Genomic DNA, 14,946 nt, shown 5'->3' with positions numbered 1-14,946 from the left:
TGTAGCCCAGTTGGATTTCTTCACCGAGTGCAGCTGAACACAGAAGGCAGTAATGAAGTCTGTGTGAGGGTAATTGTAATGAATACGGTAATGGCCTTGTGAATCCAAAGCAACGTCCCAAACTCTGCAGTGGCTTGCTTCTCCCTGCCAGGTTGTCTCCTGGAGACACCTTTGCCTTCCCTGCAGCAGATACAGAGAGGGCACAAAGCAGGACTGTGGGGAGAGGGCAAAGGCTGGATCATCACTTCCACAGCAGGCGGGGCCCACCTGGACATTGGGTGCCCGCCAAAGAAAGGAGGATCAGAGGCAGGGACGGCTCCTCAGGACTCCAGCAGAACAGAATTCACCCCCACCTACCCATCAGGTAGTTTTCTCTTGGCATTGTGAACAGGAACATGTGTACCTCTTTATGTACCTGTCACTCAAAATTGAACCTCAGTGTCTGGTTTCAGAAACCGGAAGGGCCAAAGGTGACAGGGTACGAATGGGTTCAGGTCACTCAGTCATGTCTAGCCTTAACAGTGGAGCCTAGTGATAACTTGATTGTGCAAGACTTCAGCCGTTTCCTTCACTCAAACATCCTCCTCAGTCTGCCCTGGGACACTCCATGTGGGCTCCTGTCCCTGTCATGGTACAACTGCTTTTGCCATGACAGACCCCAGGACACACCAGATACACTGAACCCCATTTCCCTGGGATTTCCTGAGTGTCCTCTGGAGGCTGTCACTGGCATCTTACTCATGTGTACCTGACTGACTCCTGCAAGCATCAGAGGAGCCCATGGACTATGTGAGGAGATATTTGTTCCCGAAAAAGGCTGTTGTCTGTTTTCCAGATGCTGCACTCTTGCCCCACAGAACAGACACAGGATAGTGTGGGAACCATTAGGAGAATGGACCACACATCCATCTCCCCCAGGGCTGAGTGCCTGAGGTTAGCTCCATGGCCTCCAAGATACCAAGAGATACTGTCATGCTATTAAACTAACTCAACCTCCCACCCCCCTACTCTGAACAGCTTCCAGCCATGAAGACTCTGTCTGATCATGTCTGCAGGATCCTAGCCAACTGGATCAGCATGGTACCATGAATTATTCTTAAAATTTACCTTTATGTATTTATTGTGTGCGTGTGTGCATGCACAGACACACATAGGAAACAGGACACGTGTTGAAGTTATAGGACAACTGGATAATGTCTGTTCTTTCTTTCTACCTTGTGGACCCTGGGAACTGGACTCAGGTCTTGTGGCATCATAGCAAGAACCCTTAAGCCATCTCTCTGGTCATGAAATACAAGGGGAACGGTCACCCCATTCTTTCACTCTAAACTTCAACTTTTAATTTTGGAAACCATTGAGTCCAATTTCTTAAATGCAGTCTCCCAACAACTTGCATGGATAGCAACAGGGCTGACATTGTCTTCCTGGGCAAGGACTAGGTGGGGTAAGATCACAGGACCTTGAAGACTTCAAAGAGCTTTGCTGGAGAGACTTTACTAATGATAATTCAGTGCGTGCTTACCTCACCAGGGTGGGTGATTCGGCGCAGTGTTTGATTGTTGAGAAGCTCATAGGAAAATCAGCAAGAACAATAGATGTGTGAGAAGCAATGTCTCAGTGCTGCACTGACACCAAAAAGGCCCATGAACCCCTCCATTTCGGGAGTAGAACAGGCCAATCTAAGTTTACTGCCCTGTCATAAAGTAACGCTACCACCTGCACTACTCAGACTTTATAAAATATGCCAGCCAATTTCATAAGTCACTCATGCTCATGAGAATTTGATAGCCGAGCCCAGGAGACTTCTAGCTGCTTAAAGAATGAGCCGTAGAAAGGTCACGCTTTATGGACTGAGTGATTAACAAGATTTTTATATTGCATTTGCTGAGTACTTAGTTCAGAAACCTGTGTGCTTATGGAATGATGAAGCCAGGCATGGAGGATTTCTAATACTTTCCAAAGACAGGTCTTTGGTTTTCCCAGGGGATTATGGGCTGGGGAGGGGCTCTAGTTATGGGCTTTTGTAGCCGGCAGGAGATGGCTCAATAAAGGCTTCTGTTTTATTTATTTAGTTCTTGTACAAGCACAAATCACAAGGGGACTTTTTTTTAAAGCTCTATTTAATTGAGTAGCAGGTTGCTGGTTTTCTCCTGCCTGTTTGGCTGAGTCCACGGGAGAGGTGTTGGGGGTGTCTCTTTCTATAGCATCCTTGGTGCTCAGTGCTTGCCTACCCTGGGCTGAAGAGAGACGTCCTTTTCAGAGTGCTGGACCTAAAAAAAATGTAGGGGCTCAGAGCTGCCTCTGGGTGCTCCCAGAACCAATCTTTCTGAAGAAGTGAACCTCACAGACACTGGCCGACACCACAGCCAGCTCCAGGAGAGGCCCTAGAATTTGAGTTCACAATAATGTTGAAATACAGAAAGGTTGATTATTAGGTGCACTCATCATATAGTGGCTATTGATCACAAACAGGCAGGATCACTATGAAGTCCTTCTGAATCCCATGTGGACAGTGTGGAACAGACAGAGGCTCCATAGTCCTTCAACTTAAAGACAGAGGGCACATGCTACCCACCCCAAGTGTCTACATATTGGCATCAGCCCTCAGCTTGTTGCATGTCTGGTTCCCCTTCATTTCTAAGACACACAGCATATGACTATCATCCCTGGAGAGATTGGCATGCCCTGGGCTGTCATGGTGCTGAAAGGAGGGGTTTATTATCATGGTCACAGGAGAAGATGCCGTGCATAAGTGGTTCTAAGGGCAGGTGCATGTGCTATCCAGTGGCCCTTGACTTTTAGGGGGAAGCTCTTCTACTCCATGATTTTGGGGCAGGTCTTGAGTATTGTGAGCATGGAACCTTTTGCTAGTAAATTAAATGGTATAACCCATGCTTACCATGCAAAATAAGCGGTGAACATACCAAATTGTTAGTAAATTAACCAATTTTGCAAAAACATATTAAGATCAGAAAGCCAACAACAAATCCTTCCCTAAAAGGGGATTGTTCACCAGTGAAATATACTTAATTTCAGGCTTTTTTCCTAGAAATGATTTTTAGGTGATGGGACATATGTGTAGTATGTGCATGGCCCTGGGTCTCTATGCCCAGAACCTCAAAAATATAAATTAAGATTTAAAGAGACTTTTTAAAAATACAGATTGAAGACTTTTATGGTATATCTGATACTGAGTACAATTGGACACACTTGAACCAATTTATTTTTCTCAGTTAATCCCATAAGATTCAATGTTTACAAATGTATGTACATACTATCTGTTCTTATAAGTAGCTCATAATTAAATTAGTATGAACTTTCATTGAGCTACCTACCTAAACCTGGAAAATACTCTTGATGAGTAATAGACTATTTGATGGAATACTATTTATGGTCAATTTAGAAAGCCTGGGTTTCAATTCATGTGGTGTATTTTCCAACTTTGCTCTTTAAATAATATACATTTTATCTACACATATATAAATGTATGTGTTCGAAATATGCCTGTGCATGTATCTGTGATTTATTTCCTTCTGAATATAAACATTTTACCTCTGTTACAACATTGTTTTTGAAGAGGCTGTTTTAATTCAGTATAGTCTCCCACTAGCAATGTCTGAGAACTCCCAAGAGTTCGTTTTGCCAGCATACTTGACCAGTACTGAATAGCAAGAAGGTTAAATATTTGCCACTTACTGTTTTTTTAAATCCTTTTGGTCCATTCGTTTCTCTTGGCCTCTGTGCTCTCATTCCTCTCTCTGGATTTGACCTCACAGAGCCTCAGGTGTGCCTAGGGCCTTCTCTCTAGAAGCAATTGAATAAAGCTGTAACCCATGGGGAACTGTGGTCACCTGTTCTGATTTCCAGATGACAGTCCCTAATGTGAAAATAATCCTCAGATCAAAAGAAGTCAGCTGGGTCTGAAATAACCGGGTATAATTTTATTAACAAAAATACAAATAATTGCCCAAACTATTATTTGGCAAGACTGTGAGCGCCAGAGGTGAGGCTCAGAGTGGCATGTTCCAGTGTGAGGACTGTGCATCCTTACTGGTGACAGCCCTGTGTGGTCCTGCTTTACTTTCACATTTACGTACAGCTCACCTGGACTTATCTGGGCTCAGATCCAACCCTGTTTATACTCCCTGAGGCCCACTCCCACCCAGGAAAAAAAACACACTTCCCTGAACTTAAGAGAGGAATCTTATGAAAAATCTGGGAGTCTCCTCTGCTCTGAGGACCACAGATTACTGACTCAGCTGTGCATTCTGCATTCCCTTGTTGGATACATGGTCTGTGGCAAGCCCTTGGGCCAGAGCTGTGCTTAGGAGACTTCAAACAGCGACCACAACTTCACCTTCAGCAATGGAGAAGGCAGCCTTCCCATACCAGGGCTGATTCTTTTGTTCCATCTACAACCACCTGTACTTACCAGGAACATCAGGGCCATACACAGAAGTCCTTCAAACATGCTTGGGGAGTCGAATAAAGAGAGCAGCATTCAAAAGAAGCAAGATTCTGTCCCTACAGAGCCTGCAGAATGTTAAGGTGACAGGCCACAGGAAAGGGACATTGGGAAGGCACAGGGAAGGTAACCAATGCTCCTCCAAACTGAAGCCTATTCCTGTGGAATTTGAATCTTTATGACTTATATTCATTATCTTCTTCATTGCTGTAACAAAATACCCGAATAAGGCAACTCAAGAAAGAAGGAAAAGGCTAGTTGGGCAAAGGGTTTGAAGATAGAGTCTATCATGATGGGGAAATAAAGAGGCAGGAGGACCTTGAGGCCCCTGATTGCACCACCTTCTCAATCATGAAGCAAAGAGTAGACAGGAAGTAGGGCTGGGCTATAAAATGTCACACCCTATCTCCTGTGACCCACTTCCTCCAGCAAGGCTATACTTCCTAAAGGCTCCACAACGTTTCAAAATAGCACTGTCAGCTGATGACCACATACACATGAAACCTGTGGGAGCATTTCATATTCAAATTCCAACAGAGCTAATGGGAGACGTGTCTGTGAGCCCTTCTCGGGCATGGCCAAGTTTCCAGTGGTCTCTGTCTTACCTCAGAGTCCTTCTGGCCTCTGTACTTAGGGAGGAAGAACTCTGTATCCTTGCATGAGAGCTGAGAGGGGATGGAAGGGAAGGTTTTGGAAAGGGTGGTGTGCTCATATGCACTGAGAAAAGGCTTGGAGAGTTGGGGGATACGCCCATGACCAAGAGATCCAGGGGTCTCTCGGCAGCTATAGCAACCAGTCACTCTACATACCTGTCTGTTTTTCCTGTGTGTTTTAACCAACATAGAATAATTTTGACCATATCACTACATTGAATAGAAACTTTATTCATTGCATTAGAGTCTAGGAAGGAGCACTGAACAACTGCCTTTACCTGTGTCCATGGGCCTGGAGCTGAAGGAAGGGACAGACTCTTCTGGAGACTGTGACCTAGGCAGGCCTTGCTTTGGAGGTCCATGGTGCTGTCAGGAGTCGAGTGTCCTAGAGTCAGATCACTTCCTCTGAGGGCACTTCGTAGCTAATGAAGGAGAAGTCATTTCTAATTGGCTAAGTAGTTGAAGTCCAGATTTAAGGCAGTCATCTCAATATACCAGGGAATCAAGAGAGACAATACAGTGCTTGGTAATCAAATTTGGTGAAAAACATTAGTGTCAGAAGTAACTGGGTTTGTGTTGGAGATGGCAATCAACTATATGAAGAGACCCCAGCTCCTGAGTGCCAGGCCAGCTGTCAGTTGTAGTCAATGATATCAAAGCCCACAGGCTTGAAGCCTGACTATGCCAGAGGGGCAGTGTGATCACATGGATAGATACTGTAGATCGGGCACTGCAGGGATGAATGACAGCACCCCAGTGGAGGCACCATGACTATTAGTGCCTGGATTCTGCACCCTGCCAATACCCAGTTTCTTTGGGGCTGGAATTTATCATACAGCCACCACTCGAGTATCAGCACTTCCTCTCCCCTGCGCCCCCCACCCCCACCCCGAGCATTTGGGATCTCCAGATTCTATGTAATTCAAGGATCAGAAACTACAAGGTCTTTAGCTAGGAGGATGAAGGGAATATTCAGCTTGCTACGACAGGGTGGCTAATAACAACTCTGGTCACTCCCACACGCCTGCTCAGGTCTGACCCACAATAATAACCCCAGATGGCCAGGGACTGTCAGTGCCTGACAGGACCCATGTCCTTGCACTTTTGGCCGTCTTTGAACAGGCCTGATCATTTTGTTTAAATGAAAGCCATTTGTCTCAGAGCTGAATCATCCCCGGGAGAAGCACAAAATCTGATTTCCTCAGTTTCTGGAGAGGCTTGGTCAGTGCTGGGACTGAGGTGGAATGGTTTACTCTAGCTGTGCTTTGTAAATGTGCCCCTCCCAGATGCCAGTCCTTTTCCATGCATATAGCTCCTCCATCACTGCCTCAAGGTCTGATGGGGCTTCCCTAATCATCTACAGAATGGGGAGCTAGGCAGCCACCAGGACTTGGCATACCATGAAGGGAACTTGTCCTTTACAGATGATGCTCAGGGGTACATGGGGCTCACAGAAGAAGCAGGTCACAGACAGACTTTCTAGAGGGCAGCCACATTAGAACTGAGAAGGGATGTAGCATCAGACCAGGAGGTTGCTGGGTACCCAGCTGAAGAGGAGATGAACTCGGCATTCACATGGAGAGTTACTGATAAAGGTTTAGGCTGTGGGTGGAGCCAATGATGATGGGGATGGGGAACTACTTGGAGATGACATTCTTCATCCAGACACACCAGGTGACCATCACCAGATGCTGCAAGCCAAAGTTGCTGGCTTGCTACTCCATCTGCGAAATATTTCTGGATTTCTCTACAGGGTTGTTCTCACATGTTGACCAATGGATATCTCAATAATATGAAAATTCAAGTTCCTGGAGCTCCAAACAGGCCACCTGTTCCTCCTGCATGGGAGATTTCCCATGCCCACGTCATATCCAACACTAGCTCTTCAAGACACAGTACTACATGGGCTCTGCAGCCTCAGGACCCTCATACTAGCCAGCCATTGCCTGGGAGATTATTCCTCAACACAGGCTTCAACCTGTATTTATCAGGATATCACACTCCTTCTCCAGTCACTTCTAGCCTTGTGGCTCCCTCTCAGAGCCTGGGTTCAGGATAAACAACCCCAGTTTCCCCCAGTATGGAAGTGGTGAGATAGCTTAGAACTCAGTCAGCAGAGGTCAAGTTCAGAGAACCCAACTGGTGACTCTAGGAGGAAATGCTAAAAGTAGAAAAGGAACCACTCACTGCTTCTTGAAGAACACTGTCTACACTCTCAGGATTCTGATGATGGCAGATGACCCTGAACATTGGATTAAGTAAAGAATGGGGGCTTGGGCTAGAAGCACTGAGATGGTCCCACTGACATGGGCAGCAGCGGCTCACCTAGATAGTGGATGGACATGCTCTTGTCCTATGTATATCAGGACATGTGACAGTGGTCACAAAGTGTGGCTACAGAGAGGACTGAGAACATATGTCACAGAGAGATGCAGGGGAAACAGTGCAGCAGGTAGCCTGAACATTACTGAAGAATCCAATCATCTGAGATCAAATCAAATCAAACCAAATGCTAGATAATCAAAGAAGTGTCAGGTGACAGAGGGTGATGACACTGTCAGGAAAAGCAGCAGTGAGTGGCATGGGTCTCTGGACCTACAGAATAGGCAGCATGCCAGCGTGGCCCTGCACATGGGGCCTATCATGGCCATGGGCGAGATGACTGGGTTGGTTTATCACTGTAAATTGTAGCCAGGATATGAGTGACATTTTTGCCTCCTTAATGGTTGACAAGCTTCTCTGAGAAGCTGTATACATGTGTTTTTATACCCCCTTCTTATACCCCTTATATCTTCCAAAATCTACACAGTCTGTCACAGTTGGGTGTGTGACCTATTTGATAGCCACCCTCAGACCTCTCTGAAGGACCCTTCACAGGTGCTCAGCACAGTAGAATGTGCCTATCTGGCTCAGCTGGATGAGTCTGGCCACAGCTCTATCCATCACTGCTCTAGATACACCCATGGGAGTCACTTTCCCAGAGAACCTCTGCTCCATATGGCATCAACAGTGTGCCATGTGCTCAGTCACAAAGCATCTATGTGGACATAGACCACCTCACCAGTGAAAGAGTTTGTGGGATATACAACAAGAATTTTTATTATTAAAGATAGAATTATTTATTAAGAAAACCTCTCTGGTATGATGTACATCACACTTATGTTGTTGGTTGAAGCAGGTCCTCACCCGGGGATATCCTAAGAGTGTGGATTAGCAACCTTTGTGTCACTGTGACCACAGTCCTTACAGGAGAACAGTTTACCCTGGCTTATGGTTTCAGGGCGCTTTAGTCCCTTCTGTCTGTCCATGGCAGAGCAGCTCAGTCCACAGTGACAGGGTTCTACAACCATTCATACTACTATGGAGCTGCAAACAAAGCAGGAAGCAGGTTGTATATGCCATTTAAAGGCGTCCCCTGGCCACCTACTTTCTCCAACTAGGCAGTATCTCTGAAAGCCTCCACAGTGTCCCAAACAAGCTCCGTGAACTGCAGAACACGTGCTCAAACATGAGACATGAACTGAAACATGAGTGCATTTTGTCTTGTTAACTTGGTTAGTTTCCCTCCCTTCCTGCCCAATGTCCCATCCCCCATTATATCCTTATGATTTTTCCAAATATACATCAGATCTGATCTTTGCCCTCAGGATAACATCCTGGCTCTACCCATGTCAGAGGCCCCTGCATGAACATCTGTGTGTCTACTTCTTCCCAGCCTCTCATGAGCTTTCACCCTAGGCCTGTACAGTCCCTCTAATCCCCACCTTCTCTAGAGCTCATGAATGCTAGCCTTTACAACAATGCACAGCGCATTCTAGAGCATCCTTCTAAGTCCTTCCCTAAGCCTGGGTGAGTATCCTTATTTCAGAATGGTCCTTGAGAACCTCTTAGTTCCCATCACCTGTGTTACACAAGACCAGGGACTCTTTTCATACCAGGGTCTTGATTTATTTTCTCTTCATTCTTAGCACACAGCATGGGGCCAAGGCAGAGTCGATATTAAGTCAATGTTTTTAAATGAACAAATTATTTTTAAATGACTTAAACGTTCCCTTGTTTATCAGCTGAGAATCTGGAGGCAAGAGCTTCTCAGGGGTGGCATGCCGATGCCGAGATGTTGGCTTCTATTTCTGTCCTCTCATTAAGAAAACCAGGGCTTCAGAGAAGTCAGCTAATTGGAGGGCTAAGGCCCACCATGTACAGAGGAACCTGGAGCCCTGGAAAAGCCAGCAAGTGAGGCAGGATATGAACTCAGCAGAGATGTAGAGACTGGGGCCCAACCACAGACTTCTAGAGAACTGGATTTGAGATAGTTGGGCAGCAACAAAAATGAGGTAGCGCAGGATACTTACTGAGGAGATGAACATATATTGACATGTCCTCACAGCTATAAAAGAAAGGGCAAAATAAAGAAGTCACTGTGAAAGATGGAAGGATATTCTACCAGAAGGATTCCAAATCACCCATAGAGGCAGAATATGACCTCCTATATGGGAGGTGCACATGGCTTCTGCCAAAATGTAGTATTTGAAGTATATAGAAATGACCTACCTGTCCAAGGGACACTGGGCATGTGTCTCAGCCTGGGTCCTAAGTCCCCATCATTAATGAACCACAAGGATGGTGCAGACTCAGGAAATGATGTACTGAAGTGACATGTTGGCTCTGTGGTCATCCTCCATGCTGAAGGAGTTCTATAAAAAGCCAGAGCAACACATCTGCCAAGGACCAAGGTAATCAGAAACAAGGAGACTCTGGGAAAATGACCTAGTGTAGAGGTACCTTAGCAGACATGAGACTCCATGTACCATGAAATTCTAGATCAGAAAAAAAAAATTGAGATAGATGGATGGGACTAGAAAATGTCATCCTGAGTGAGGTAACCCAGACCCAAAAGGACATGTATGGCAGGAGCCATGGCTGGACAGACTCTACTCAGCAGCTGACTGAGACAGATGCAGATACAGCCAAGCACTGAATGGAGGTCTGGGACCCCTATGAGAGAATTAAGGGAAGGATTAAAGGTGATGACAACCCCATGGGAAGACCAAGAGCATCGACTAACCTGGACGCCTGGGGCCTCCAAAGACTGAGCCACTAACTAAAGAGCATACACAGGCTGATCTGAGGCCCAGGCACACTTATAGCAGAGAGCTTCCTTGCCTGGCCTCAGTGGGATAGGATATGCCTAATCCTGTAGAGACTAGATGTCCCAGGGTAGGGGAGGGGGATATCTAGAGGGCCTCCCTCTCAGAGGTAAAAGGGAGGGAAGATGGGGGAAGAACTCTTTGAGGGGGTAGTGGGAGGGGGTAATATTTGGGATGTAAAGAAATGAAGTAATTAAGCAATTAAGAAAATCCAAATAATCAGGGGGATTTATTCAAAATAGTGGGGTAATTTTTTATGGTACCATACCAAGCTCACTGATATTAGATTTCAATGATAAAAGATACTTGGGGAGATGTGGGGCTATGGAGAGGGAACACCCTCTTAAGAGGCAAAAGGGATGGGGTGAAGAACTCTGGAGGGGGGGACCAGGAGAGAGGCAACATTTCAAATGTAAATAAATAAAATAATTAATTTTTAAAAAGACACATGGAAGAGGGTATAAGACCTTTCTGCAATATTCTTCAACATTTTCTATAAATCTATAAAGTGCCACAACATATAACCTACCTAAAGAATAGAAAGAAGACTGTTAGCTATTAATTTTAAAATATCAGCTGAAAGTCTGCTAAGACCAGCCTATTGCAGGGCTTTCTACACCTCTGTGGCCTGGCCTGCAGGGCTCTGAGAACATCTATAAGAATCCACTCAGCATTCAAGATATGATGTTGAAATACCCCCTTACCATCCTGCAGGCAGCATGGATCATGGGAAGATGTCCTGGAAGGTGCCAGAAAAAATAGAAGTGCCATATATCTGGAAATTTAATTTCCTCATATTTTTCATATTAATGTTCATGTGTGTTTGATGTATCCCACATACTTATACAAGGCACCTCCCTGAATCCACTGTACCTTAATGCTGCCTAAAAAGTCAAAACCAAAACCCAAAACACCCTGTTGATCATTTCAGTACACTCCAACCTCAGAATCGGATGCTAACAGCAGCTCTATTGAATATCTTTCTCCAGGTGTCAGCGTTTTCTACTTGGGAGAAAGAATTGCATAAAATTGTGTTTGACCCACGATATCTCCTGCTAAACTCTGAGGAACGAAAACAGGTAATGCTGGAGCCAGGTAAGACGGCAACTAGAGACAGAGCTGAAAGGCTGCAAGCTAGGTCTGCTGCCAGTCTGAGAGCTTGGGCGTGAAGTTGGAGGTACAGGAGAGTCTCATGCCTGGAGCCGTTCTGTTCGGCTGTCTGGTTGTGATCTCTGCAGGGAAGGACTCTAAGATCAAATCGCAAAGCTTGGAGCATCAATCCCATCCCAAATGTGGCACTCAGTGTGTTGATCATGCCATTCTACCTAAAGTGCTATGCTGTCATAGGAAAACCAGGAGTGGCCAGAGACCAGAGTCAAAGGAAGTAAATGATACTATTCTAGCAAACAGGTGCAGGTGCCCGACAAGGTCAGGGCTGGGCTGCAGTGGGTACCACCAGGCTCCTCAGAAGAACGGCGTGCCAGGGATCTGCTCAGGCTTATGTGTGAAGAAGTTCACAGAGCCGGCTCTGCCTTTCCAGGTTATATAGACAGGGGGATGACGGGGAGGCAGGAGGCTATGCTGGAGGTAGCCTGGGAGGGGCTGAGGACACTACTCCTTAGCTGGGACTGAGGAGCCAAATGCAGGTAGGAGCTTTAAGGTCACAGTGCTATACTTGTAGTCACTGAGCTGACCAGACTCCTCTTGCAGCCCTGTCACTCCCCTGCCCTGAACCTCATGAAGCAACTGCAAAGATGGGAGGAGCTTCAGAGTTAGCAGAGGGGAGGGATTGTCCTTAAGGATCTCCAGGAACCTACTGATGTGTGAGCCTGCAGAATCTTAGCAAGATCAGGAGAAGTCATAAGAGAGTGAAGCTTTAGATTGAGTCTGTCGCTGGCTATAAGCAGACACTGAGACAAGGATGAGGGATGGGGTGAAGAACTCTGGGAGGACGGACTAGGAGAGGCAGCATTTGGAATGTAAATAAATAAAATAATTAATTAAAAAACGCACGTGGAAACGGGTATGAGACCTTTCCGCAATATTCGACATTTTCTATAAATCTGTAAAGTGCCATAAAAAAAAAATAGTACCTAAAGAAGAGAAAGAGGACTGTTAGCTATTAATTTTAAAATATCAGCTGTAAGTCTGCTAAGACCAGCCTAATGTAGGGCTTCCTATACCTCTGTGGCCTGGCCTGTAGCCCCCAAGCGGTCTCAGCCAGCTAGGGACACTTCATCTCTCCTACTCCTTAACTAAAACCTCTTCCTCTGTCAGGCTGGGTGTGGGGCTGGGAAGCCAAGGATTATCTTAACTACCCACCTAGAATCTCCAACTTTGTCTTTCATAAATGTGGAACGGATTCTTTTCATGGAGCTTCTAGGAGGACACTAAGCCCACATTGCAGTGGGCTGAGTTTGGGCTACATGTGCATTCTTCTATACCTAAAGAAAACTGTAGATTTTAATAATTGATGCGATTTCACCATTTTTGTTGCATTATTAAAAAGCGAAAAGTTCCATTGTTCTTTGCAGGAAAGAAAGCTCATCTACACCATAAGATGCTGTGAGCTCCTAAGGCAGGCTCGCCTTGTGTGTGAAGAGTCATTAGAAACAGTTAATGTGTTAAGCCATCCTATAAATAAATATATAGGCTGTGCTTTAGCAAATAGTCATTTTTGTTTGGGAGGTGTTTTTGCTTTCTTTTTGGTATGTGACCAGTTGTTTTCCGCATGTCATTGTTATGTTTTAGAGACTAGCATTATTTTAGAAGAAGCTAGAAGAAAAGCCCTGTTTAGTATGAGGTCTCGCAACAACTTCAGTTTGATGCTTAAGTTACATCTCTTAACAGGTCTAAGAGAGCAAGGACCCAGGTAGGAAGGAGCTGGTTCATGGACTGGGCATTACTAACCATCATCCACTTTCTGGTGTCTATGGGCAGGACCTACTGTATCAGATCAGCCCAGGAAACTGGAGAGACTGGGCTGCCAGGGACCCTGGTTAGAGGGGACAGGTGACAGCCTGAGAGGGCTGTTGTGATTGTCCTTGGTTGGGTAGTCAACACTTGCCTGGGCACATTCTTCTGCATCTTGAAACATCTTACACCAAGAGTTCACTGTTTAGTCAAAAAATTTCAGATGTCCCTGTGAAATCACCAAGGGAGATGTCAGTTCTATTGTAATGTGCTGCGGTGGGAAGGGAGCCAGCCTCGTGCTCTTCATGAAGCAGGTCCTCCAGAGAACATCCTGGTCCAATGCTCATCCTTGCTGCAGTTGTATGAGTGGCACAGCAACAGCATGAGAGAAGGAGCAGTGCCTGAGGCCTCTCTCAGAAAGCACAGTCCAGATTACAAATGGAGTGGAGAGCAAGCATCTGACAGAATCTGCAGAGCCCTCCCATGGCAGCGTTTTCACAAGGGAAAGCTAAGACTCCTGGTGTGAAGCTATCCAGGCTGCAAAGGAGATGGAGTGAACCTAAACAGAGAGCCAGGCCCTGGGAGCGCTAATCAGTCCAGTTTCTATGGTAACGAGAAGTGTTTCATTTTATTACACCAGAGCCCACAGAAAACGAGATAACGGCCAGTGCTCTCTTTTAAAAAGTCGTGCTCCAATTTGGGTAAAACTGGTGTAATTTGTTAGAGGGGAAATATACCTGCTACGTTGAGTTATGGCAGCTTACATAAAGCAATGCAGAAAAAGGAGAGAGAAAGGGAAATAATTTGATTAGGTGGATAAACGGTCCTAGGCAGGGAGGTAGATGGGGCATTTCTCATATGCTCTGACCCCAAAGCCAGCCAGCCTTTCTGCCCACATTTAAAATTAATAGAGCAAAACTTAGCTGATGATGGAACCACTCGCCTTTATTTGGCTAACAGCCCTGCATTTGCTTCTTCTCTCTGTTTAAATTAGAGGACTGCTGGAGAGCACACTTCACTATTTGCCTTGAAGGTAAAATAACCCAATCATATTCTTACTTAAATGTGTGTGCACACGGTCAAAATTTAAGCTGTAGTCGTGAATATTTCCCTTTAGCACTGCTGAGGTCTCTGGAGGCAAGTACTCTTCCCTGCATAACATCTTGTAAGAGGTTCACTATTAAAGAAGAGATCGGAGACAAGGGCATCAGGAAGCTGAAGCAAAGGGATCAAGAGGTCCAGGCCACCAAGTACAACATATTAAGGCCCCCTCTTCAAATATCAGAAACAAAACAGAAAGATATGAAACAGTAAGATAGCACTGGATAGAGACAATGGTGGTTTTGAGTGAGCCATCACTTCCCCTTCCCCCACCACTCCCTGGCAGGGCTGCTGGGGACCAGTCAATACCTCTCAGATCTGTGTGGATTGATACACAGTCATTATGGACTTTACCAGTGAAAAAGCATGTAAGTTTTTAATTGATGTTTTGTTTATGTTTATATAAATATTTAAATGATCTTCTGTTTATGTTTTTAGTGTTCTGGATGCATGGATAACATTATGATTAGAACAGCTTTGTCCTTCTTCCTTGACTTTATGGTCTTCAAGTAACAAGTTTTCTAATGGTAGAGCCTTCCTCCCTCTGACAAAGGGAGAGCATTGAGGCTGTGCATGTAACTCAGTTGACAGAATGCTTGCCCAGAAAGCATGACGTCCTGGATGACATCCCTAGCACGGCATAAGCCAGACACAGTGGCATACACTT

At 45.5% G+C, this 14,946-nt stretch overlaps 1 protein-coding gene across 1 annotated transcript in view; it reads left to right on the top strand.

The window, feature by feature from the left end:
- The window catches only part of Tcerg1l (transcription elongation regulator 1 like), a 185,612-nt gene that overhangs the window by 165,030 nt on the left and 5,636 nt on the right, over positions 1 to 14,946 (top strand). The window contains exon 10 of the mRNA XM_021210325.1: positions 11,255 to 11,344. Coding sequence (XP_021065984.1) covers positions 11,255 to 11,344 — 90 coding nt within the window. The remainder of the gene's footprint in view (positions 1 to 11,254; positions 11,345 to 14,946) is intronic.

The sequence above is a fragment of the Mus pahari genome, chromosome 1 (genome assembly GCF_900095145.1).
Source record: "Mus pahari chromosome 1, PAHARI_EIJ_v1.1, whole genome shotgun sequence".
Lineage (NCBI taxonomy): Eukaryota > Metazoa > Chordata > Mammalia > Rodentia > Muridae > Mus > Mus pahari.
Note: the sequence above shows the minus strand (reverse complement) of the source record. Positions and strands in the feature narration are given on the sequence as shown.